The following is a 26,437-nucleotide window of genomic DNA, read 5'->3' on the forward strand; positions in this document are numbered from 1 at the left end:
TTCAGCTCCAGACCCACCTGCATAAACATTTCTAACACTACCACCACAGATCCTTTTCTTGTCACCCTCCTTTCAGGCAATCACATTCACATTTGCACTGGTTTGCACCGCTGCTGGCAGTACCAATGCACTCAGGGACAGGCAACCTTGGACCTTTACTCCTTTGAGCAGGCGAGCCTTGGTTACCTTTCAGCAATACAGTGGGTGGAACTTACCCCTGTTCCCTACTGCTGAAAATGTTTGTGCATTGTTTAATTCCTCTGAAATGTAGTGGCCTCTGACATTTTGCCTCCCAGCATGATGCTGATCCTTACCTGCTGTTTGCCCAGCATAGTGGCTCCATTGATGTGAAACAATTTCTGTCACTCACAGCTATAATTTCCACCCTTTCTCCACTGATAGACATGAGGGAATTTTTTTTATACCTTCCTAGATTTTTTTTTCTTTTGTCTGCAGGGCTTCCCACAATTCCACAAAGTGTTTCAACCCAGCTACCCCAACCCAAAGCTCCTCAGACTCCCTCCTAAAGTATGCTACCAGGAGGCATGCTTTCTGGTCCTGGTTCTTACCAGTGAGAAGAAAAGGCCACAAACCTCACAAATTCCATTCAAATCCTGGACTAAATCGTTCAGGGTTGGTGCTTCCATTTGAGAAAAGCTCCTACAGCAGCAGATAAAGAATGATGCAACAGTAAAGGGAGCCCTGAAAAAGTAGTATTACCTCACTATTTTTGTGCTCTTTTGTGAAGGATGCACTTCCTGCTACTGTAGGAAGCTGGGAGAGCAGAGATAATAAGATGCTCACCTTGTTAGCCAAGGATTAGGCCCAAGCAGTATATATTTAATTAGACTTTAAAGAGCTTATTTCAATGTTCAGAGACACAGTTTTCCCTGTGGCTGCTGCCTCAATATAATTGTTCCAGTAAGAAGGGAGTTTTCAGATATTGTGAGTACTCAGTTTTTATTTGCATTTAGATTAAGAGGAAGAAAGTGGACTCAAAGCTCTTGTACAGGTCATCTAATCTGGTTGAGAAGATCTGTCCTCCCACAGACTCACCTTGGGCACTATAAAGGAATACCTCTTCTGGATGACAAGTTCTCTCTGCAGTGTTACCTCAACCTTGATAATTCTAGAAGCAACACCTTCTACCACAGAAATTTAGGAACTACATTAGAAACTTGAGTGCTGTTTGCATAGACCACATCTTTAGACTACTACCTACCACAAGATCCAGGGCATTCACAATGAGCATTAGTGAAGATGATGTGGAGAAGTTTCTTGATGACAACCCTGCTTTTGCCAAGCAGTACTTTGAGAAGAAACTAAGAACAGAGTCCTGGGATAGCAATGAGAGTGAAATCCTTTTTGAGTTGATCCAAGACATGCAAGAAAGCATCAACATGGAGAAAGTTGTTTTCAAGACCTTGAGAAGAATCAGGTCCCTTATTCACGCTGACCGTTGTAGTCTTTTCATGTACAGGCAGAGAAATGGCACACCTGAACTGGCAACAAGGCTTTTCAACATCCAAGAGGGAAGCACCCTGGAGGAATGCCTGGTGTCCCCAGACTCTGAGATTGTCTATCCATTGGACATAGGCATTGTGGGCTACGTTGCACAAACCAAGAAAACCATGAACATCAAGGATGTCACTGAGGTAGGTGTGCCATTTATTCATTCGCTTGCTAGAAGAGAGACTAACAAAAGGGTCAAGAGGTAGCAGAGCACCTCTGTGCTTGGTCAAACCTCTTGCAATGTAAAGGCTGAGTATTGGAAACAGAAATGCCAGTAGAAAGCCTGTAAGTTGCTTCCAGTTTCATTTATGGAGTGAGGTGAAGCTAAGCACGTTATTACACTAGGTGTTAATGCCTGCAAAAAAGTGTACTGTCACATCTTGCCTGTCTAATTAAAAAAAAAAAAAATAAAAATCACATGTAGTCCATCAGAGAAGAGAGTGAGGTACAGCCAATTCTGCACTGAAGGCACATAGAATTTTCCACACATATTTGTATTCCATGAGTAATTGGCAAAGAGAGAGAAATACTTTACAGTGCATCTAGAAAGGGTTTTCCTCACCAAATGACATTTGCTGTCTGATGAAGCTTTGGCCATGGGCATTCAGAGGCATTTTTATTAACTAGACAGAGTGGACCTCAGAGTAGGTGAGTTAACTGTAACCTTTGTGTGGGTGATCTTCATCAGAAAGAGCAAGAGACAAACTTTGACCAAAAAAGTTCTTTCAACAAATCCTGCACACTGTAATACCAAGAGGGATCCAAGGAATTTTAATGTTTTTATTTTATGCCTTCATGACAATATTTGCCCCCTCCATACTCCTGGGTTGAATCATGTAAACCTGAATGGCAGAAATAACAATCCGCTTGTTCTAATCACAGGTATAAAACTAAAATCCATGTGACCCAAATACGACATTTGGGATTACTCCATCTATTGTTTGCTAGTTACAAAGATACCATCTGTTTATCCGTCTATTTGTTGCTCCATATGAATATATCCAAATGCCTCAGCAAAAACTTCCTTGTCCTCCAGAGAACATACTGAAGCACAGCCTTTTTTTTTTTTTTTGAGGGCGGTGTGAGTGAAGGTACAGAAAAAGCATCAGCACGGGACTTTAACATTTTAAAGCTCTCTGGCTTCAGGTATGTCTCCAAGAACATGGAAGGATTTCAGTGCTGTGAGACAAGTGCTGCACTCCAACTCTAGCGCTTTCAGACACTGCCATAAGGCAATTCCTTTGAAGGAGACCCAGAGACTAAATGCTTTGTCTACCTCAACTGGCAGGGAAAGCCAGCAGTGTAGGAGGTATGGGGAGAAGGTGCATTAGGGAGTGATTACTCTTTCTGGTGCAGCCCTCTGAATATGATCAGAGCTCTGAGGTTTTGTCTAACCCAACTAGAAGGACTTGTATCTAACGAGTTATTCAGCTGAGCAGGAAGAAGATCTTGGGTCAGCAAGAGCACCCCTGCACTCCCAATTGGCAGGTGATAATGGTGTCTAATAAGGCCCTATGCAGGTGAGGTGATGGGCTGTAGGCTTTCACCACACTACCCTTTTGCTACTTTGTTTTCTTTTTGAGAGGGAAGAACAGTAACATTCACATAAGGAACAGCTGGATGAGTTCCCATTGTGTTGCCCTTACAGCATGACCGAGCACTGTCTCAGTCATTTGAATGGCAATTCCCTCATGGGTGACTCCCTGGACAGTTCAGTCCATAGCGGTGCCACCTGCACATTGCAAAATGTTCCTGTGGCAGAAGGGAGTGGGTCACTCTCAGAGGCAGGGAGGAAGTGCCCAGAACCACATGTTGTGGGTATCAGCTTCATCCTCTGTTGAGATACCTTCCCTACAATCTACCACTCCATGCACAAAGGCCTAGCGACATGGCAGGGAATGCCTGGAAGAACACTTTCAGGAGAAACGAGGGGTAGATGTCTTCATGGAGGCTGCAAGCCAACAGCAGCTTCAGGACCTAGGCAAAAGCAGTGACTGTACCAGACAGCAGTGGTTTATCAACTGTGGCTATGCAGCGCTGCATCATAACCGGCTGTACCCACTTCACAGTGCTAAAGAGAAGTCAAAGACAAGGATGGAGGAGGTGCTATGAAGGATGTCAGTGATCTAAGAATGACTAGTGGAGAGTCCCCTTCTGACAGAGTTTGTCATGTTAAAGCTTATGATTTGCAAGATATTTGCAAAATGTGAAAAAGTACATGTGTCACAGTCAGAAGCCACAGCCAGTTCTCTTGATACTAGCTGTATCACCTGTACGTTGTCCGATTTTCTGCTAATTTGTTTCTCTTCCTCAATAATTTTTTAAGTGAAACATTTCTTCAGCTTACTTCAAGAAGTTGTGTTTTAACTTGGTTTTAAGACTATAGACACTGTGAAAAGAGTGCTTAATTTGTAAATTCTTGTTGAACAGTGTGCCCAGTTCAGTCCATTTGTTGATGAGCTCACCGACTACACTACAAAAAGCATCCTCGCAACACCCATCTTGAATGGCAAAGATTTAGTTGCGGTCATTTTGGCTATTAATAAACTGAATGGTCCATACTTCACCAGCTCTGATGAAACAGTAAGTGGTCAGTAGCTCAGTTTCTATCAAGCAGTTGTTACTTTTGCATGTAACTGACTCTTCTACACGAGGGATGTCTGCTTTAGTGAAGCTTCACCAGTGCCAATTTCCCTACAGGGACCCAAAAAAGCCATATTATCAGAATGCTTACCACAGAAATCTTTCATGGAAGTTGCAGTGGGATAAGCCTCTTCTCACACCAGTGCAAAGCAAAGAATTTATTGGGGGGAATTACCATGGCATTGCTAAAGGGGTGTTATGAAATCCAGTGTAGACAAGGCTGCTACTGCATTCAATTCAATCTCAATCTCATTTTTTTGCCTTTTCAGCTTTTTCTGAAGTACCTGAATTTTGCCTCCTTGAACTTGAAGATTTATCACTTGAGTTATCTTCACAATTGTGAGACTCGAAGAGGCCAGGTAAGAGTGAAAATGCAGATCAAATGAGTGCTTTCAGGTGTAACTGATCTACTTCAGAGATTTGTGCCTGAAGAGCAGAAAGAAAAATGTGCCCTCATCTGCTTTCAGATACTGCTCTTTCTCCAGAGTCTTTCATTAGTCTCTCTCCCTGTTGCTGTTGGCAAAATTGCAGGAGATGATGAGTAGCACCAGTTTCAGCAGGACTAAGTTCCAGATGTTTTGTTGAACTGAGGCTATGAAACACTCTTGGGGCATTTAACCACTTCAGCCAAGATACTTCTCGAAACAATTAAGAATGAGGTATTTTTGAATGTGGTGTTTGTTTTTTTTTTTCTTTTTTCTTTAGCTGCTTATTAAAAAGTGTTGTAGAATTTCTTCTTAGTGCCAGTAAAATGATTCTTATGTGCCTGTTGTATAGGCCTCCTCCACTAGAAATGAACATAGATGAGGGTTTTAGGGTATTCTGAATCGAAACAGTTCAGCCACCATTTTTTATCATGACTTGGGTTATGAATGGACTCTGAAGTTTGTTGGGTTGGATGTGACTCCATGCAATCACATTCTGCAGCAGACAACTGTTCATCATTGAAGACGACAAACAATTGTGTCTATGTTTTATGGCAGCCATGCCCTTGTCTCCAGTGGGGGCCCCATGGAGGATAAATACCTGTTTTGGAAAAACGGATGCAGAACGAAAGTTTACTTTAGAGGCTATGAGACAGCACTTACTAATTCATTATCTCATATGCTTCATCTAATTTTTTCAGTAATCAAAAACATGAGTGATGGCAGGTGATCCAGCCATCTAGCCATGATGAGTAATTCAACTAAAGCAGAACTAGCAAATGTTTATTCCTGTTGAGGGTTTAGCAGTAGGACTGAGGGAGGTAAGGAAGAGGCTAGAAAACAAAGTGGAGACCTAAGACGTGGAAAGCCTAATGTCTCCTGCAGGGTGCTCTAGTCTGGAGCTGAACCCAGGATCCCTGTGTTCATATATCACTGCTACGTCAGCAGGTTCTACCAAAAGGGAGGAAGGCAAGAACGAGATGCAAAACACACTGCTAGTTCTATCAATAGTTCAGCTGGCCATCCAGATCTAAAGATCTGTGCAAGAGTTAAGATGGCTCATTGTGGCAGACTTAAAATGACACAAATCACATTCTCAAAGGTGGTCTAGGATTTTAATATTGCAAATCCCAACAGCAGAGGCTGGGGGATACTGCAAGTAAAATGGTTTATGCAAAGACAGTTCAGTCTGCTTGTGCTCAGATACTGTGTCTTAGTACAAGACCATATAACACATTTTGTCCAACTTCTTTACATCATTCCATGAAGTCCTCCTCACTGGATTGTGGCTTTCAGCATTACTTATCGCATATTGTAAAGTGTCAAAAAGAAATCTTTGCTCGTTTTCTTCTAATGGTTTGTATGACAATGCCACTATCCTGCCTGAGGGATGGTCAGAGGCTGGTGACATTGAATACCTCAGACTTCATAGCAGTGGCAGAATGGTCCCAATTTACAGATTAGAAACAGAGACTGATGTATTGTAAACAGAGCTCAGTATTGTAAAAACTATCTACTAGGGCTCAGTGAAGAGGTGAGACACATTTTCCTGATTGTGGCCATGTGACAATATTTCTTATTCAAAGCACAGCTCCAGTCAGCTTCAGTTTGCAGCTGTCAGAGCTTCTAAAGCATTTCTCCTTGTGTCTCCTGAGCTCAGAAAGCAAAGCACAGATATGCACACATGCGCTAGCTAAGCTAGGTAATTGCATAGATGGCTTCCTTGTCTTCCATGTCAGAGAAAATTAAGTTCTTTGTTAGGCTTACAAAGATCCTCCTTTTGCCACCAGAAATACTTGCCTAATTTGCTACATAACCTCCATTTTTACAAATGAAAGCACCTCATAGCAACAGCTTTCCTAAGGGTACATCTGTGGGGCATGAGATGGGGAAAAGGATCATAGGCTGGTGTGCACACAAAGCATCTGTGCAAAGGCCTTGAGGAAAGTGTGAATTTGTATATTTATAATTCCAGCCCTGGAATTTGTGACACTTTTGGTGTTAACACTTTTTGGATTCAAGATTTTACTTCTGCATCTAAGATGTAAGTGGGGCCATCTCTTTATCTGGCACTACTACTTTTTTGTGGTATATTTGTAAGACTGAACTTTTACATAGCACTCCATGATGACATGACTCTTCCTCAGAGTGCATATTTCCATAGTAATCCCAGTGTGAATAAGCAATACTTTCACATTTTGCAGTACAGGTTGTTATTGCACTTTTCAGGAACTGTAACATGAAACCCCAGTTGTTTCCTTGTTACTTCAAACACATTTAGGAAGCCCAGCGGTGAAGGAGAGCCTGTGCTTACATTCGGATTTTATCCTGCAGGTGCTGTTGTGGTCAGCTAATAAGGTTTTTGAGGAACTGACAGACATTGAGAGGCAGTTCCACAAGGCTTTTTACACAGTGAGAGCATATTTGAACTGTGACCGGTATTCAGTAGGTCTCCTGGACATGACGAAGCAAAAGGTGAGTGTTACATGTATGTTGTATGTCTTTCTGTGTTGCTGCTGTCCACTGAGAGGTGATGTGTGAAGATATGTTTTACCACGGCAGCGAAAGTACAAGCTAGCTTTGCTTTGGGTGGCATTTTTTTAAATTCTGTTGTGCAGATGAAGAGCTTAGGATAAAGAAAAGAGAGGAAAAGGGAATAGCTTATCACTGGAATGGGACTGCCAAAGGAGCCAGATGCTGGGAGGACAAAGGGCAAACATGTCTGACCGTGGCGATCCTGGTCAAAATCTGCCACATAACAACAGCCTCACAAAGTCTGTAGATATCGGAAGTATAGTGAGATACCTGTGGAAAGCCCCCAGCAACAAAGTAGCACCCTTTCCTAAGCACTCATCCATGTGCACGTTATCCAGGCTTTTAGGTGAAATTTTGCTTCATTAAAATAAGCTCACAGAGCTAAGTCTGATTTGTTCTGATTGTCTGCACCTTTGGCAAGCTTTATGTGGGAGTTACACAGCATCCTTGTAATAGGAGCCCTAATTTGTTCCATAATCAGGCTGACTTAGGCTACACTGAGCTTTGTTCTGCAGCACACTGCCAGAGCCTTCACAGCATGCTGTCTTGTTAAGAGGTGTATTAAAAGATCCTTAGTGTGACAGAGACACTTTGATCAGCATTATAGTGTAGCCTGAGAAAAACAAACAAACCAAATCCTTCTCTTTAGCAAGATAGCAAGTAGTAGATCAGCCCTATGGTCACACTCTGGAAAATGAAGAACACATAAAACGTTGTCATAGCCATTTGTACTGTGAATACAGCCTGTGCTGTTCACTGAATGAAGCAGCATCCCGTGTATACGCAGTGTATGACTATATACAGACATATAATGCACCTGACACTTCCTGATTTATACATAGCATTCTGCTGCCTAGAATTGAACTGGTCTTATTATTTCATGCTTTGTTTAACATAGTACCAAAACCAGCATGGTAGAGCAGTGGGTGCTTTGAGACTGAAGGTAGTATGAATTTTTCTACTGTAAAAATACTTTTTTCATTTTAAAACCAGGAATTTTTTGACCTGTGGCCAGTTCTGCTGGGAGAAGTTCCCCCCTACTCAGGACCTCGCACCCCAGATGGTAGGGTATGTGAAAACCAGATTTCTTAAGTTCTTTCCTGTCTGGTTGTATTGCCTCACCACCAATTTTAACATTGCTCTTCTATTTTTTTGTAGGAAATAGTATTCTACAAGGTCATTGATTATATATTACATGGAAAAGAAGACATTAAAGTCATCCCGTAAGTGTCCAGTTTTTGTATGGTAGGTACCGACACAGAGTGTAGCCAAAACCAAGGTTTCTCATGACTTAAAGACATTAAGGAGGAGATATGCAAAGGCCTCGTAGAAGACTGAGTAAAGAAGCAGAAAGTAAGTTGGTGCTTTGACTCACATTTCTGTGGGACTAAGATTTCCTTCAGGGCATTGGGATCCTGGCTTGCAAGTCAAGCTCGAGAAGTCACTGCAACCAGTGATTCTTTTTCGATGCAGAAGTGAACTGCCTCAACTGCCTGCAGCTTTGCCACTTTCTCTGCCAAGCTGGAGCATCACTCATCCTTGATGCTTTCCCTGTGGCAGCGGATGAGCCCATCCAGGCTGCCCTTGTATTGAGGCACCTTCTGTCCCAGCCCTGCCATTCACCCCTTTGCTACCCTCCTGGCCTCTCATGATCACTTCTACTCCCCTGCCTGTCTCTCAGCTTCCTTGCTTCTATCTTATCCTCTGGTCACTGACCCCATCTCAAGATACCTCTGTTCCTCCTCTCTTGACACTACACTGAGACTCCATCCTTCTGAAAACTACCATTTCTTCATGACACTGAATTTTTCAGAGGAGTCTTAGGCACCTTGGACAAATCTGACATGAGGAGTTTTGCCCAGTTCCGGTCACACTGCTTTGTATTGGTGTAAATGCCACAAGAAAGGCTTCAATTTCTTAGGTGCTCCCACAAATGCCTTTTTCTTTAAGTGTCTCCAGACAAAAATATTTTATAAGTTATTCTATATTGAAACCTTGAAGGAAAAGTATTATGAGAATTTTTTTTGCTTGGGTCCTTTGAAGTAACAGAACTGTGTAGTAACTGAAGGTAAAACCTGTAGATGTGAATTGTGCAATCAGCTGGATACATTTTAGCTCTGTGACCATTCTTCAGTAAATGTAAATGCATATGCTTAATTTCTCTAATGTGTTTTTCTTTCATACAGAAATCCTACCCCAGATCACTGGGCACTAGTTACTGGACTGCCAACCTATGTGGCTGAAAGTGGATTTGTAAGTATGTAGGCTTCATCAAGGCTTTCTGAGATGAAGTCATACTAACCCTCCTTTCTCATCAATTTTTTTTAAAATTATTATTATTTTTATTTTTTTAATTTAATCTTCTAATTGCCCACATTGTAAAACGTGTTTTGTGTGATCCTCTAGATTTGCAACATTATGAATGCTGCTGCAGATGAGATGTTTAACTTTCAGGTACTGTAAAAACTTCCAGCCCCATCAAGGATGCTACTTTCTTTGCAGAAATGTAATTTAGAATCAATATTAGGCATATAAGTATTTCTTTAGCCTGTAGTCTTGATGTCAAATGGGAGTGCTGATGTATTTAGAAATAACATTAAGTACATGGTGTCTGTCTGCTTGCTATTGCTTCAAGGAAGGTCCTCTAGACGAATCAGGATGGACTGTCAAAAATGTTCTCTCCATGCCAATAGTCAACAAAAAGGAAGAAATTGTTGGTGTTGTCACGTTTTATAATAGAAAAGATGGTAAACCATTTGACGAACAGGACGAGACCCTCATGGAGGTACAGTTCCCTGCTACTGCTGGAAGTAGTTAAATATGGTTGAGAGAGGTCACTATTGTTCATTGTACACCTGCAAATCACCCCCCAGTGTTTTGCAGCTAAGTTTCTTTGTTGCTTACAGAGGTGTTACGCATCAACTTGAAAGTTTTGAAAGCAACTGCATTAAATACTGGATTTTTTCAGTCCTGGAAATCCAGATGTGTCTTTGTCACTTCAGCATTGTTGGATTGGACACCTAGCCGTGAGCAGCTACGATGTACTAACATGGCCATTCTGACCCGTGATCACATACATGACAGCCAGCTTACACTGGCTGGGCAGCTGCCTTGAGAAATTACGTAGGAATTGTCTGTGTAGCTAAGATACAAAGAGTGCCCAGCTATTGAATCTGCCAACAGCAGCTGTAATTAAAGACCTTGCTGCTTAGAAATGCTCCTCTGATGGTTACAATTCAATATAGGCATTCTGCTCTTGGCATCTGTTATCAATCAGAATGTTTCTTGAAATAGACTTTTCTTATAAATTGAAAATACTGAAGAAGAAAAAAAAACCACAAAAAACAGAACAAAAACAAACACAAGCCCCAAACAAAAACAACAAAAACACAAACAAACAACAACAACAACCACAAAATGAATCAGTTTGAATTGGCCACTGGACAGGAAACACATTGAGAACAAACTCAGGTGTAAAGATATGTGAAAGATCATGAGACCACCTTGCCATCCCTTGCTATGAGTGTTCCTGACCTGCTTTCTCCATTGTGACAACAGCCTTTCCACAGGTATGGAGACACTTGCAACACCACAAAAAAAGCTTTCTGTATGCTGAACTGGACAGCACTGAACCTCCACAGCATGGGTAATCTGGAGGCCTAAGCAGATTCACCAGCTGATGAGCTGCTCTGATGAGGAGCAAGTAGAGCTTGGGAGCAAACACATGGTTGCTCATTGCTAGACTTGTGGCCAAACTGGAACTTGTGATTCTCTAAAAGTATATCGTGCAATGTTATATTTCTGTGTCTTTGAGAAACAGATGTTTTGTTTATTTTACCATTTCCTTCCCTTCCTCTCACCAAGTCCTTGACACAGTTCCTGGGTTGGTCTGTACTCAACACAGACACGTATGATAAGATGAACAAGCTGGAGAACCGGAAGGACATTGCTCAGGATATGGTGCTCTACCATGTGAAATGTGACAAGGATGAAATCCAGGAAATTCTGGTAATGCCTAGCAACATGCAGTACAACCCCAAGTGCACTGGCCTGACCTGTGACTTACGGCACAGACACAGGTCTCCTATTCCACAGAAATGCTTCCAACCACCGTGGCATGGAGGCAGCACCCAGGGCCCCAGGTACTGCACAATGGCAGAACAAGTCTTTGTTTTGACTCTGTGGTCTGCCCTCCACTTTGGCACTCCACCATGCTGTGCCCTTTCTAATTCCCTCAGAAAAAACAGCCCTGGAGATAGGTTCACACAGGTGCTATTCATTGCAGGGCTGTAGCAGGGAAAGAGGATCTGATTTATTCCCCAAAACCTTCTCAGTGCAGAGGATGTGAAGTTTGAGCTGGGACACTGGCTCAAGGGGGTTGTTTGCAAGTGAGAGAAACATGAACGAAAATCAGGGAGAGGGAAAACATTTTTACCAGGAAGAATGGGTTGAAAGGCCAGAAACAGAAGTAATGCCTAGGAAGAAAGCAGAATTTGCATATGGCAGCTGCTCTAGATTGCCCCAAAGCTACACAGTGCAAAGTCCAGTGAGGCTTGGTCATCAGTTTAACACATTCATGATCTTTGCAGCCAACACGAGAAAAGCTGGGGAAGGAGCCAAGTGAGTGTGAGGAAGAGGAGCTGGCAAGCATCCTGGTAAGAGCAATGTACTGCTGGAATTGACAGCTATGGCAAACATATATTGCCTGAGTGGTTGCAGGGAAGAGTTCCCTGTGTTGGCGCTCTGGTACACATCAACAGGGCACCTGGTGAAGGGTGAAGGCAAAGCGTATTCTGTGCCCTTCTACTGTGGAGTTTGAGACTATTATTATCAGGTGGCAGCAAATGCATTCCCCAGCTCCCGGGGAGTACCTACTCTCTGCCACTTTATCTCAAGGGGTTGAAAGTCCATCTGGAAACACATCAGCCACCTTGACTTGTCACACATTTTATTCTCTGGAATAAATATGGAGACCTGTAAGTCTTCCCTTGTACGAGCTGTCAAGTTTGGAGTATACAAACTATAGGAAATCAACAAGAAAAGTTCTTGAAAGAAAACAAGTAATATTACTTCCCCTTGACCAGAAATGTCCTCTGTCTTCCCCCACTAATGGGGTTTTCTTGAAAAACTGCATTCCAAACTATTTATGTGTTATATTATAAAAGGAAAAGAGCCCAGCAGCATCAGACTGACACATTTTCATTAAGCAAAACCCACTTGAGGTGTTTCTAATTGTGGCATAAGTAACACAGCAACAAACCAACCCACCTCTCTTACAGAAAGAAGAACTCCCAGGACCCACCAAGTTTGAAATCTATGAATTCAGGTTCTCTGATTTTGACTGCACTGAGCTAGACCTGGTGAAGTGTGGCATTCAGATGTACTACGAGCTCGGCGTGGTGAAGAAGTTCCAGATCCCACAGGAGGTAGGAGCTGGAAATGCCCAGGGACTACTATCATGGATGGCCAGTGGATTCACCATGTGGCAGAGATCCCTGTGTGTGCCCTGCACAGCTCAGAGGGTGGCAAGAGGTCTGGGTTCACAGGGAGTTTCAGCAAGAGAGATGTGTATCCGGAACCCCTCATCCCACTGAAGACAGAGAACCCCCTCTCAAACCCCCTAGTTGCCACATGTGGGTTTGGAGCATGAAGCTGGCCTCTTCTGCTCTGCACTGTCTGCTACAGGTGTGGGTTTGCTATTGGGTTTACTTAGATGGGCTCTACACCATGCAAAAAAATTGCTTGCTCTTCCTGTGTCTAATGCCACTCACAACTGTAGTGTGAAAACAGTTTCCAGGTGCAACACAGTGTAGTGCATACTTGTATGCATGTTTCGTTTGCTATAGTATGTACTCTATAGCTTTCAGCCAACATACACTGAAACCCACACAGACAGGTGTCTCTGCTTTTCTTCCCTCCGCAAACATGATCGCAGCTTCATTTGGTGCAGTTGGTACCAACTTCCTCACTGCTGGTGACAGGATTGGTGTGTCCTGTGGGAACAAGGACTCCACAGCCCCCTGATGTGCAAGTTCATGGCTTTTGCCACAGTTCAAGCCCTTGTAGGGCTTGTGAAACTGACATTTAAGGAGCTCTGCTGCTCTCCAAGTGATTTTTCACAACATCATGTGAACTTTATTTCCATCTAGTGCGATCTGGAGGTAACTGCAGGAAGAGTTTTCACCCTGAAAAGGCAGGCTGGGAAGTAGAAGGAAAGTGGGGGACTCTGAATGGGAATTACTTCTGTACATCTTAGTTGTAGCATGCCAGTAAGTATTCAAAATATCTACTCTGGAACAACTGACCCCTGATGGAGGTGTAAAAAGCAGCCACTACGAGCCGCTGAGGTTTAAAAAAATGCATACTCACCCATGATTAATTTGCCCTCTGAGAAAATCTACATAGCTACAAGAGATAGTACATGTAGAGAACTAGAATGCAGATGGAAAAAAAATTGTTTGTCACTTATGTCCTATATTGTCATTTATGTCCTATATTGTAATTGTTTAGGTGATATAAACACCACTTACCTCTTCATATATGGAACCACATCTCCTTACGAGTGGTATGAGTATTAGTAAATCGCAAGACATAGGAGGGACAAATCTTATGAGTGACCACATATAGGAACACAAAAATGAAATAAATTAACAAACAGTAGGATGAAATCTCTTTTCCTCTACACATTGCTGTTTCTTGTTTCTCCTACAGGTATCTCTGTGGGTTTTTTTGGTTGGTTGGTTGATTTTGAGGTTTTTTGTGTTTTGTGTGTGTGTGTTTTTTAAAGGAAAGAGAAAGGGATTAGAAAGCAGAGAACTATATTTTAGTGTCCCTTTTAGCTCTCCACTAGGCTTTACTTCAACAATTGTGCCAGGAAGGCTGATTGTAATACAGCTTCTGATTCCTTTCAAAGGCCAGCTCTGGAGAACTGCTCTGAACTTACTCTATGACTTCTGTGCATGGTCTCCATCGCAAGAGCAAAATGCAGGTGCTTCATCACACGAACTAACATCCTCTTCACCAATTTGCAGGTTCTGGTAAGGTTTGTGTACTCTATCAGCAAAGGCTACCGCAAGATAACTTACCACAACTGGCGTCATGGCTTCAACGTTGCACAGACCATGTTCACGCTCCTGATGGTAAGGTAACACCAATCTAGCTAATTCTATGGCACAGCTTTATTTACAGAAGGTCTTCGGCTGTGCCCTGGAGGTATGCAGGGCTCCCTTGGAATCCTAGTGTAGGATAAGAGTTTGTGACTCCCAGCACAGTTCCCTGCTAAAGTGAGCTCTCCATTTGCCTTAAGTGACAGTCCTTGCATTACACTTAAAGCCACGTCCAATACTGCCCAATGAATAGAGTACTTCAACTCTTATTGGTACAGATGTGTATGGTGTTGAATAGCTTTCAGATTAAATCCTTCTGCAGGGTGTGGGAGAGTAACTGCAGGACTTCCCTTACTCTAGTAGCTTCTGACAGAAAGAGCCAGACTGAAGCTGGGATGGAGACAACCTCATACTTTCCATTTCCAGGCAGAACAGGCACAGGTTTAAGTCTATCACCAGTGTGAATGTGGCAAGCGCCGTTTCTCCCAGGCTCTTGGGGCAACAGGTGCCCTAAGAAGAGAAAACAGGTGTCAGACTGCTGCTCCACACCAGGGATGGACCAGCACCAGGATCCAGTGCAGACAGTATGGCCCACACAGCTGGCAGAAGAATTACACCTACCCCTGGACAATGCTTTGGGCAATTCAGCTTCAAGAACCCATTGCCCAGAAAGATGCAGAGCCCCTTCAAGTCGTATTTTGTGGCAGTGACTGGAGGGGTACCTATGAGGACCCAGGTGTCCCTAGAGCACGAAGCTGCTATAGCAGCAGGTAACCAAGATCGCAGGTGGGCATTGAGCCCATATGTATGACAAGCATGCCCATTTGAGTGTGAAACATTTCATTTCTAGCCGCTTCCACATTTTAACCTAAGTGTATTGTGTATTGCATTCCGCTTCACAAGTATTTTCAGTTCTGGACCATTTCAATTAGGGGATTCCCATCACAGAGCAGTCACAGCTTTTCCTGTAAGGGACACTAACAGATGACATGCAAATTCTCATCCTCCAGACTGGTAAACTGAAGCGATACTACACAGATCTCGAAGCCCTTGCAATGGTAACTGCTGCTTTGTGCCATGATATTGACCACAGGGGAACCAACAACCTTTACCAAATGAAGTAAGCACTCTCTACCACTTCAGTTACTGTTGCTTTCATGTGGAGTGGGATCAGGCTGTGATCACACCAAACTCCAGTGCGGTTCTGTTTTATACAGAGGGGTAACAACCTTCTTTTGCAAATAACTTTGCTTTTCAGCTTGCTGCAGCACTTGGGTTTAGGCTTTGGCCAGTGGGGAAACTGAAATTTTGCAGTGCTCTCTGGGCATTTTTACTTCTCAGCAATCCTCCTTTGGTTAATGCAATGCTCTGCATTACCTTTACTGGCTTGAACAAATGCAGCATAGGTATTTAGTAGCCTGAGCTCCCTGGGCATAATAAGCCTACTTTTTGCTGGAAGTATCTATGGAGAAAGCACCAGGCATGGCACTACCCTCAGAAACAAAGCAAGAGGGTGCTGCTCTCAGTAGGTAGTTACTAGCTACAGAAAAACAGTTGCATTATTTCATCAACCAGTCAAGCCTCTGTTGTACACTGAAAGCACTGTCATAATCAGAGCTCTTCTGCAATGCTTGCTGGCTACACTGTCTTACTGTTTACTGGAGCTTTGGAAAAATGTAAGTGAAGCCGGCTAATGTTTTGGATATGAGAGGGTCTTGCTTTTCAGCTAGGAAAGTGTCAAAGGACTGCTGTTTTTTTCTGTTCCTATTACTATATATCAACAAGTAGTTATTGAGGAATTAAACAAGCTTACTATGCTAAGTAATAACAGTCTGGTCATAAACAACATTTTGGGTGAAATTTGTAGTTGGAAGATTGTTTTGTAGTGTCTAAATAGTTATAAGCAGTGTCATAAAAGTCTTTTACTAGACTAAAGTCATTAGCTATGAAAATATTACTCTTAAGCCTTTTAAAATGAGTTGAACTTGTGTGTGACAAAATTAAATATAAAATGTGGCATATCTTTTATTTTTAATAGCTGCACTAACATCTTTAATTTTTCCTTTATGCAACCAGATCTCAAAATCCTTTAGCTAAACTTCATGGATCCTCTATTTTAGAGAGACATCACCTGGAATTTGGAAAATTCTTGCTCTCTGAAGAGGTTGGTAATGAACTATAATGTAAGAACATGAGTAGTTTATGTTCAGGGAAGTTTTTCAGTGACAACAGAGCTGTCAGCTTAGCACAGGACCTTTCTCTGATTTGGATAGCTGAGGAACTGCAGCTGCCTCACTCCCCAAGGACTCTATTTTCACCTCAGACCAAAACGCATAGGCTTCCTAAATGCATTACTTTGTTTCTTCAGAAGCCGTATCATTATCCCTATAGGAATATTCTAAATATAGGATTGTCCTCCTATAGCCACTATGACAGGGCCAAGGCTGACACAGTTCCCCTGCTATCTTTTCATTTCAGGCAAATTCACATGGGGGACAGGAGTAGGATTTGAACATAGGTTGTGTAACAAGCTTCAGGACACTGACCCTGTTCAGTGAACAAAAAAACGAGACTCAACACCAACATGCAGTGAAAGGGGCTCACAATCCTACCACCTTAGAGGAGGAAGCTGAAGCTATTAAAAAATTAGAAAGTGAGCACATTTGAGGAAGGGAGATGGCCAGTAACGCACAACACCACAGTGACTGTATTTTGCAGCTCCCTTTCCTTTGCTTTTCAGTCACTGAATATATGTCAGAACCTCAACCGCAGACAGCATGAGCACATGATTCACCTGATGGAAATTGCCATTATAGCAACAGATCTGGCACTCTACTTCAAGTAAGTAAATCACATACACTGTGTGTGAAGGGCAGAAACCAGCCAATATTTTACAAAGGCAAAATGTGTTGCCCTGCTCTGTGGCAACTCCTTCATGTATCAATCCTCCTCACAACTGCTGCCTCTGAGAGGCTGTCTTCAATACTGACATTAGAGCTGCTGGGGAGAATTCATTCAAAACAGTTTTGAGCTTTTACCGATTTGATCATGTGCACAAGTTTTTAACCCTCTATTTCCAACAAGGCAACTGCTTTATGATTTCCTAATGGAAAGAGATGTCTGGTTGTTTTGCCTTTGTTTTTTTGTTACTTAATATAGCACTTCAGCAGTAAAAATACTCATAAATTATTAATGGCCTGGCCAGGGCTACATTGACTTCCCTGGGAGAGCAGCACAACCCAAAAAACAACTGGTCTATCTTAGATGAATATCCAGTTCATAGTCTCTTTCACATTCAAAAGCCAAAAAAGCCAAACATCTTGGAGCAGCATGCACTGATGTCCTAGGACACAAGGCTTGAATTCAACAGCATATGACTTCCTAATCAGCAAGGAGGTCTCAAAACATGCTTTCAAAATTACAGTGCTGAGACCAGAGACTGCTTCTGTGTTTTGCATACAAGAATACTTATGCAAAATACAGAGTCAGCAAGAGAGGAATATGAGGGAAGGTGCAATACCCAGTCCTCCTACTCTGTAGGCTGCCTATATTGGAGCAGATAGCACCACTTCCTTACTAGGAACAAGGCACCCTTTACCCTCCTTGGTACATGATGTGCAAGCAAGGGTCCGGTTGAGATCAGACCCAGGCAAAATGATACAGACAAGACATGTATGCAAGTCACTTTGTGGATCTGGCCTAAATGTCTTCCCTGCTAGCATTGAAATTGCAATTTTTTCCAGATTTCATGCTACTCAAAACATTGGTGTGTTGTGTATAAACCCCTTCCCAGAATTTGCTACATATATTTAGGTGTATAAATAAGGTTAACAAGGTCAAATGAAGCATATAAAGCCAGGTAGCTTTAGAAATACTCCAGTCAGCTCTAGGTTTCTGTAGTTTGCTGAACATTCGGGGGAAAAGCCTTCTTGTGCTGTCAACAAAAGTGTAAGCATTTCTCAGCTGACAGAATTTGTGGAAGTTCATACTTTCAGGTTCCTGCTTGTGTCCCACCATTAAACTTATTTTTAAGTAATTTACAATAGTTTTCTCTACTTAAGAGAAGCAGGTGATGCTGCTTGGTTGTTTTGTTGGGGGCTTCCCTGAGGACCTAAATGCAAGGCCACCAAACACTGGAAACCCTTCTGGAAGGGCTACAAATATCAGAATCAGCCATCTGTTTTTAACATATTTGTTTATTTGGTTTGGATTTTGGAACTTTTTTACTTTTCTTTTTCTTTTTTTCCTTCTTCTCAAAGAAAGAGAACAATGTTTCAAAAGATCGTTGATGAGTCCAAGACATATGATAGCATAACAGCCTGGACTGAATACCTGTCTCTGGAGACAACAAAGAAAGAGGTTGTCATGTGAGTAATCGGCTCCGGAAAGGCCAGTCATGAAGTCACTTGATGAGAGCTCCAGAACCTGCCTTGCTCTGCACTTACTGCAAAATCAGCACATGATATATTACTGTCCACTCAAATCTGATCTTCCAAAGAAACAGTGAAAAAACAGGGAGAAAAGCTTAACGTGGTTGCTCATCCAGATAAGTGGTTTTGAAGTGTCCTTTTGGTCATATACACCTTATGAGATGCAGGATCCTTTCTGGCCATATACTCCTACCAGACCACCCTATAGCACGCACAAGCGGTGACAGGCTGCAATGGCAAATCTACAGAAATTCATTAGTTCTTCACAGTGGCAATCAATCTAAGTTGCACAATGCTGTTGTTGTGTCCAGACAGATACTTTGGGGGATGCTTTGCACTGGCAATGAAGTGTACCCACTACCTCACTGCACTCTGCACTGCTACATCTCCATGAGAGAACCAAAGATATTACTCTGAGGTCAAGAAGTTCACCCCAGCAATGACTAAAGCAACAAACATCCTAGTGCCAGAAGCAAGAGATTCCCAAGTATAAACCCATTTTGATCAAAAGAGCAATCCTTGATGAGTGTCCCAGTCAGAGCCAAGGCTAGTACAGCAACCCATCTTTCTTTACCTATCACTTCAGCAGGGACCAGGGGATACCTGACACACTATTTGGGGTATAAGCAGCCTGAACCTGCAGGAGGTAGGGTGCAACCTGTAGAGAAGAAACTAATTTCTTTCCTATTTTTAGGGCCACGATGATGACTGCCTGTGATTTGTCAGCAATCACAAAGCCTTGGGAAGTCCAGAGTAAGGTCAGGTGGTTGATATACTGTTTAGACTTCTCTAGCTTATACTTCAAAGCAATGCAATTTTCTAAGTTGCCTAGAAGCTGAACCAAAGTCTCCTACCAAAACTACCAAAATGACATTAGAATAACTATAGTGTTGATGGATAAACCAATCTTTAAGACCGTCATTGTGAATTCTGTAGAAAATTCATATTTACCAAAAAAGAAAAACCACAAGTATTTGACTTCTTGGGTTACAGTGAGGTTTTTTTGCTTGTGACATATGGGGGGTTTTTTTGTTTGTTTGGTTGTTTTTTTACAATACCTGCTGTTTGCTCAGTTGTTTGATTTCCTTTTAGGAGTTCTTTCCTGAATGGTACTTTAGCAATTGCTGAGTAAGAAACATTAGAATTTAGAACCCTGGAATTGCTTAAGTTGAAGGGACCTTCAAGATCATCAAGTCCAAACATTACCTAGCACCACCAATTCCACCAATAAAGCATGTCTCTGAGCGCCACATCTGCATGTCTTTTAAAGAACTCCGTGGATGGTGGCTCAACCACTTCCCTGAGCTGTCTGTTCCAATGCCTGACAGCTCTTTTAGTGAAGAAATTTTTCCTAATATCCAATTTAAACCTCCCCTGCCACAACTTGAGGCTGTATTCTTTCATCCTGTTGCTGGACTTGTGAAAAGATACAGACACTCACCTCACTAAAACCTCCTTCAGGTGCTTGTAGAGAGCAATAAGGTCTCCCCTGAGCCTCCATTTCTCCAGGCTAAACATCCTTCATTCTGTCAGAAGTTCCTCACAGGTCTTGTGCTCCAGACCTTTCACCACCTTTGTTGCTCTTTTTTGGGTATACTCCAGCACCTCAATGACTTTCCTGCAGTGAGGGCTGCAAAACTGAACGCAGTATTCGAAGTGTGGCCTCATCACTGCTGAGTAAAGTCAGATTTCCCCAGTGAAGAGTAATCCTGTCCAAGCCATGAGCAGCCAGTTTCTCCAGGAGAAAGCTAGAGGATTTAAATGAGGATGAAAGAAATAAAACCCACTTCCTGTTCAGCATGGAGAAAGAACAACTGAGATAATCATAGTAGGCAGCTGTAACAGTGACCAAGAGGCAAATCCTCAAGGGGGACATATTGGAAATGTTTCTTAATAGAAAAGCATTAGACTAATGAGCTCCAGTGCAATAATGTTGTTGTGCTGTGACTATATGGGTGCAATCCCCTTGCCAGTGCTGCCCTACCCAGGAGAAAGGCTGGGTCTGGGCTTGGACATGGAGCAACAGTGGGGCTAGAAGTGTGATCTGCTTTATGGTGGAAACCTGAAGCACACCAAGGTATAAAGTTAACTTTTCCTTGTTGTTTGTTTGTTTAACTTTTTTTTTTTTTTCCTAAGGTCAGTGGTAACTTTTGTTTTTCCCTCCTTGACAACGTAGGTAGCTCTCCTGGTAGCAGCCGAGTTCTGGGAGCAAGGGGACTTAGAAATAAGCGTCCTTCAGCAGCAACCTATTGTAAGTACTGTATGAGAGCCAGACAGTTCAGTTCAGACAGCAAGTCTTAGTAGAGACTTACTACAAGCACTGCTACTCTCAGAGTACTGTGAGTCTTCCTGAAGTCACCATGCCTGCCAAAATCCATTGGAAAAGCGGGTATTAAGGTAGGGAAGAATCTCTGTGACAGAGCCTCTTGTTCACCTCGCCATATAGTTAGAGAGTCCCAGTGGAGACTTTATGCTGGTTTCTTAACAGGAAAAAAAAAAAACAAAAAAAAAGAAGACAGAGAAAAAGAAAAAAAAAAGAAAATAAAAACCCAACACATATATCATAGAGGAAAGCAGGATTTCCAATAAAGATAAAAACTACAAAGAAACAGACAAAAAAAAAATCTACAAATTTCGTAGAGCCCAGAAATTATTTCTGGCAAATGGAAGAGTGTTAAAGCAGTGTTTCTTAACACATTTTTTTTCTGCTATAATAACAAATACTTAAATTTGGCAATGAAAGAGCCAAGAGTCATTCCTTGATGCTGCCTCCTGCTGTGTGGTTTGTGTTTTCTGTAAGTAGAATTTCGTACACCCCCTCTACACACAGAGGCATCACAAATATTCAGTTATGATTTAAAGAGTTGGAAACCTTTTCAGCACTTTATAACATGAACCTCTCAGGTGTCTGGTTGAGACCCTCAAGGAAAAAACCAAGGGAAAAACTCAAGGAAAAAGGAAAAACCAAGGAAAAAACTCAAGGAAAAAACTTCTCCCCATAGACGTTGAAAGAGCTGTCTAAAATTCTTGCTAAAACAGCAAAGGAAATGAACTCACTTCACTCCCCTGCAGTGGACGAAGAGGGCTGTGATGGACAGCCTTTGTGGATGGCGTGGTAGAACTGCAAGTTTGACACAACAAGGCAGTTTGGGGGAGAAAATGGAAGTGTGTTTTTCAATGAAACGTTCTGATAAATCATTATGAACTTGTGTCCTCCTACAGCCCATGATGGACCGGAGGAAAGCTGCTGAACTTCCAAAGCTTCAAGTGGGCTTCATTGACTTTGTGTGCACATTTGTGTATAAGGTGAGAAAAGCGCACCCTTGCATGCCCAATCTTTCTCAACAGGGGTTCAAATGCCGAGTGAGTGAGTCCTGGTGCAGCAACACCACTCATGGGAAGAGGGACAGGTAGAGGACACAACAGTCACCCCTCTTCAGGGAACATGGTCCCTCTTTGTCCTGTTAATGTTTTTCCTGCATGAGCCAGCCTGGGAGGTGAGGTGTTGGGTTGTGCCCGGGGGTGTGATGGACAAGACTGCCTCTGTGCTGCATTGCACTGATGGGCATGTTTTGGTTAGGAATTTTCCCGTTTCCATGAGGAAATTCAGCCTATGCTTGATGGACTGTTGAACAACAGAAATGAGTGGAAGACTCGTGCTGATGAGTATGATGCAAAAATGAAAGCTCTGGAGGAAGAGAAGAAAAAACAGGAAGAGAAGATGGCTGCAAAGAAAGGTCAGAAAAAATACTTAATTTTTCATTCCTGATTTGGAAATCTACTTATGTGATATTCTGCCAGATCTGCAGCAAGCTTTGCTGACATGGTAGTCAGATGTCCAGACCAACTCTCCTCAATCTTGCTCCACTGTCAAGGTTGAACACACCTTGTCTTCAAATCTGACACCAGGACAGGCTGTCAAAAAGGCCACTTGCTCAAATGCCCAGGAGCTACTGTTTGAGGAACTAGTAAGACTATATTCAATATGAGTGTCCATGCAGCTAGGGACAACAGAAAGTCCTTCATAGTACATGTATGTCCCTAGAAAAGAGCAGGGAAACATCCTTTATGCACACTCCTGGGGAAAATACTTGAGTAATTACATTTCATCCCATTTCTAACCCAGATTAGGTACCATGTAGAAGCAAGCAGAGGTACCAACAGTACCTAGTAGTAATTGGTTTTGGTCAAATGCATTTTTCTTCTTCTGTGGAAGTGCCTGGGTGGCACTGAAATCCATAAGTTGCAGTGGGTGTTGGTGAAAGCTTTTTTGGTAGCCTAAGGTGGAAGCAGAATGTTCTACCAGCCTCCACTCCAGACACTGCATCCAAAGTCTTCTTTTGTTCCAACCTGGACCAAACTCCCAGCAGCCCATGGAGTGGACATACCTTGAATGACACAGTTTAGAAATTATTAGAGCTGTCTAGACATCTCATATCTATTTAATTCATAGTAATGAACTTAAAAATATCAAAAGTAAATTCTTATCTGTGATTTGGAAAATTTATGAAGAACTGTTGCCTGCCTAGATAATCAATATTTAAGTGAGGAAGGTTTCCACCAACTCAAAAGCACTCTTTCCAAGCAGCCTTATGTGTATGATGACTTTGCACAGCAAACAGCTCTAGACATAGGTACTATAAGTATGACCTTCATTGATCACTGGATAACTTTAAAGTGCTAAAAAACATCTGTAGTGACTGAGAAGGGCATTTATGACTGTACCTCTAATTCTGTGTTGTTGTGGTTTTTTATATGGCAGATGGGTTCACCTGTAATGGAGGAACAGCTCCAGCTTCCAAAACCTGTAGCATACTTTAGACCTACTATCAACGTAATATATACCAACCAAAATGAGAATGCCCATGCTTTTTTGTTTGTTTGGTTGGTTGGTTTTGGTTTTGTTTTTGTTTTTTTAAGAAAGAAAAAAAAAGAAAATAATAAGAATAATAATGGCATACAAATACATTCCTGATTTTACTGTTGTTCTACTTTGATTAGGCTTATGACCAACCAGGGAAGGGCTAGATCTTGTTTGCCTTAACTGCATCTCTTCTGAATGGTAAGGACGCAGTTCTGTCCTGCCTCTTGTCCTATTTAACATATCTGATATCAGACAGCATATGACAAGTCAGAACAACATTTGACTCAATAAATGAGGTTGCAAGATGATGGAAGAATGTTCCTCCTGCACTGAAACACTTCTTACCACAAAGCTGATGAGGCCAGCTGAATTCATATCCTGCTCCATACAATCCCATGTGATTGACAGTGCATGCAACCATAGCCCACAGAGTAAGAAAACTGAAGAAGAGAAAAATTTATCATATCTTAAGACTATATCTGTTAGGGTATCGGAAAGAAATCTATGAGTAAGAGTAAAGCATGACCACAGTAAACCTTTGAACTGCTCTAAGAAGAGATAATTCCATGTAATACAAGAAACACTGAGATAATAGTTCTGCACTTACTTCAAGAATTTGGGTAGATTCCTGCTCTAAAGCATGGAGCCATTTCTGAAACACCCAGTAGCTGCCGTTTTCATGAGCCAGAACCACACAGTGTGCTAACCAAGGCTTTGTTCTGTGATTGTGGTTGTAAGAAGACTGTGTTATCATTACCCATTACAGTTCCAGTTGCAGTTACCCAAGCAACCTGAATTGTGGCATCGCCTAAATTTGTTCTGTTTTGCCTCATAATGCCAGTATTATTTAATGCAGTCCTCTTCTGATCAGTACCAACCCTCCTTCCTTTCCTCCTCTTGTTCTAAGATGTCTGATTTTTAGAATCTTCTCCAGACTCTGAAAGACTGATAACTTGTACTCTTTTGTTTCAGATAAAAGTTAGTTCTAATGCTTATTCATGCAACCATATTAGACCATTCAATTACACTCTTGCAGCAGTTGAGACACCCTTCTCTGCTCCTCTCTATCTCTTTTTTATAAGTGTTTGGACATCTGTTTTGCTGGGGATTTTCTTCTTCTATTACTCCTGCTACCTTCAGTGCTTTTACCCTTCACTATCTTATTTTGTGTTACAAAAATACTGCAAATAAAAGGAAAAGTAGAGCCATGTAGTACCTGGTGATCTGTGTCTTAGTGTAGTAAACAAGATCTAATCCTCTATCACTATCCAGCAATTCTGAGTAGCAAGCCGTCTTTCACAAAAATACAGAAGCCTGTCCATTTGCATGAAAGCTAAATATGCCACTAGTATTGACTTCATACTGTATGTCTCAGTTTTGCTAGGTACCATGTAGAAGGCTTTCATCATACAGCATATGAAGTCAAACAAGACTTCTTTTTTTTTTTAGTGGGAAAAATGCCAGGACGTTACCATGTTGCAGAGCCACTGTACACTTAAATGCTAAGCAAAGCTCATTATGTCCCCAAACATTTCCCGGGAAATAAATCCAGGAGGCTAATATTCCTGACCCCTGTGCCCAACGCAAGGTGCTGGCAGTGTCTCAGGGTGATCCAGCAGGACTTCTCACAGAAGCAGCACAGGTTCTTGCCCAGCACACCCTGCAAGGATGGCAGGGCTCTGCGTGGCTGTGCCCCATCGCACCTGGGAGCACAGGTCACTCCACACGGCACCGGGGCAACCATCCTGCCAGGTATTTCTGAGGGGGACCATGCACACATGCACATGGGTGTCCATGAACACACAGGGTGGGGTGCCAGTGGAGGAGGCTGTTACTCAAGGGTGGCACATTTCCATGGGAGCAAGAGGGTCTCTGAGGCTCTCTTCTGTAATGGTGGTGCTGAGGCAACCTGGGAGCCCCACTACAGTGAGGAGCTCATGTGTGTATGCCCCAGGAAGCTGTGCCCCACTGGTGAGGCCAGGTAAGCCTCTCCCCTGTCTCCCTCACCAGTTCCTGCCTCCCTCTCCTGTCACTTTCCTGTCTACTTGTGTCATTTCAGGCACCCCAGACAGAGCACATAGCTCTGCTTCCCATTGCCGCTTTGTTGGACCGTTCCTGTAGATCAGTGGTCATGTGTCCTATCTGCTCTGCAGATGACTGCCTCTCATGTCACTGTGGGAAGCTGTATGCAGCAATCAGAGAGCAGTAAGAGAAACAGCAAGCCAAGACCTTTCATTTTCCTTTTATTTTCTCCTTGGACTATGTCTGTTTCTGATGGCATACAATCTGTGGGTAAAACTTTTTCCCTGCAGCTTAATCTCAGGGGGTGAAGACTTCTTGCCCGTCTTCCACACAAAAGTTGCATTCCTGCTGGACAGCTATCAGTGAATTCTCTTTTGAGGAGAAAGACCTGTGACAGGGGGCAGAAATGATGCTCACAGGTCCATAGGCAAGTGTTATGCCTGTGCTGGTGGAGCTGAGAGGAGGTGCAGTGTGGCGTGAAAGGACTGGCAAGACCACACAGCTGCAGTCTGCGGTTATCCATCAGTAAAGTGTAGGGTATTAATTGTCATTCATCCAGGACAAACAGAGACTAGTCCCAGTGGTTCACCTCCCATGCCAGTCCATACAAAACATTAATGGCACAGTGCTACTTCCTGGAGAGGGGCACCTGGTGGGAGGAAACCCTTGCCTCCCCACACCTGGCAAGACATTATGATGAGGTGCTTCATTTTCTACTCTAGTTCTTTTCTCGTCTAACACAAAGGTCATGTCTAACCACAGCATGTACAGCCCTGAGCTCCAAGCACCTTGCCCTTCCCTTCTGCCCCTCACTGTGGTTCTCACTGCCCGTGCCTCACACATACTGAGTGTCTGAGAGGAACACTGACTTTCTCATACTGTGCAGACCAGGTGATTGAT

General features: G+C 42.6%; 1 protein-coding gene across 1 annotated transcript; it reads left to right on the forward strand.

Annotated features, from left to right (window-relative positions):
• The first annotated feature begins 887 nt into the window (after window positions 1-887).
• PDE6B (phosphodiesterase 6B) lies at window positions 888-24,714 on the forward strand. The gene is made up of 22 exons (XM_065861081.2): window positions 888-1,655; window positions 3,943-4,095; window positions 4,425-4,514; window positions 6,915-7,055; window positions 8,109-8,183; window positions 8,274-8,338; window positions 9,302-9,368; window positions 9,522-9,569; window positions 9,751-9,900; window positions 10,980-11,123; window positions 11,705-11,770; window positions 12,395-12,541; window positions 14,147-14,254; window positions 15,232-15,341; window positions 16,298-16,385; window positions 16,962-17,062; window positions 18,481-18,588; window positions 19,346-19,409; window positions 20,828-20,902; window positions 21,874-21,957; window positions 22,232-22,388; window positions 23,414-24,714. The coding sequence occupies exons 1-22, from the start codon at window positions 1,245-1,247 to the stop codon at window positions 23,470-23,472; spliced, it is 2,511 nt and encodes an 836-aa protein (XP_065717153.1). The 5' UTR covers window positions 888-1,244; the 3' UTR covers window positions 23,473-24,714.
• Window positions 24,715-26,437: the final 1,723 nt, after the last annotated feature.

This window comes from Patagioenas fasciata, chromosome Z, assembly GCF_037038585.1.
Source record: "Patagioenas fasciata isolate bPatFas1 chromosome Z, bPatFas1.hap1, whole genome shotgun sequence".
NCBI lineage: Eukaryota > Metazoa > Chordata > Aves > Columbiformes > Columbidae > Patagioenas > Patagioenas fasciata.

Coding starts and splice junctions, on each gene's coding strand:
- PDE6B (XM_065861081.2), top strand. CDS start 1,245: ATGAGCATTAGTGAAGATGATGTGGAGAAGTTTCTTGATGACAACCCT. Junction 9,570..9,750: donor ATGAGATGTTTAACTTTCAG/GTACTGTAAAAA, acceptor TATTGCTTCAAG/GAAGGTCCTCTAGACGAATC. Junction 12,542..14,146: donor AGTTCCAGATCCCACAGGAG/GTAGGAGCTGGA, acceptor ACCAATTTGCAG/GTTCTGGTAAGGTTTGTGTA.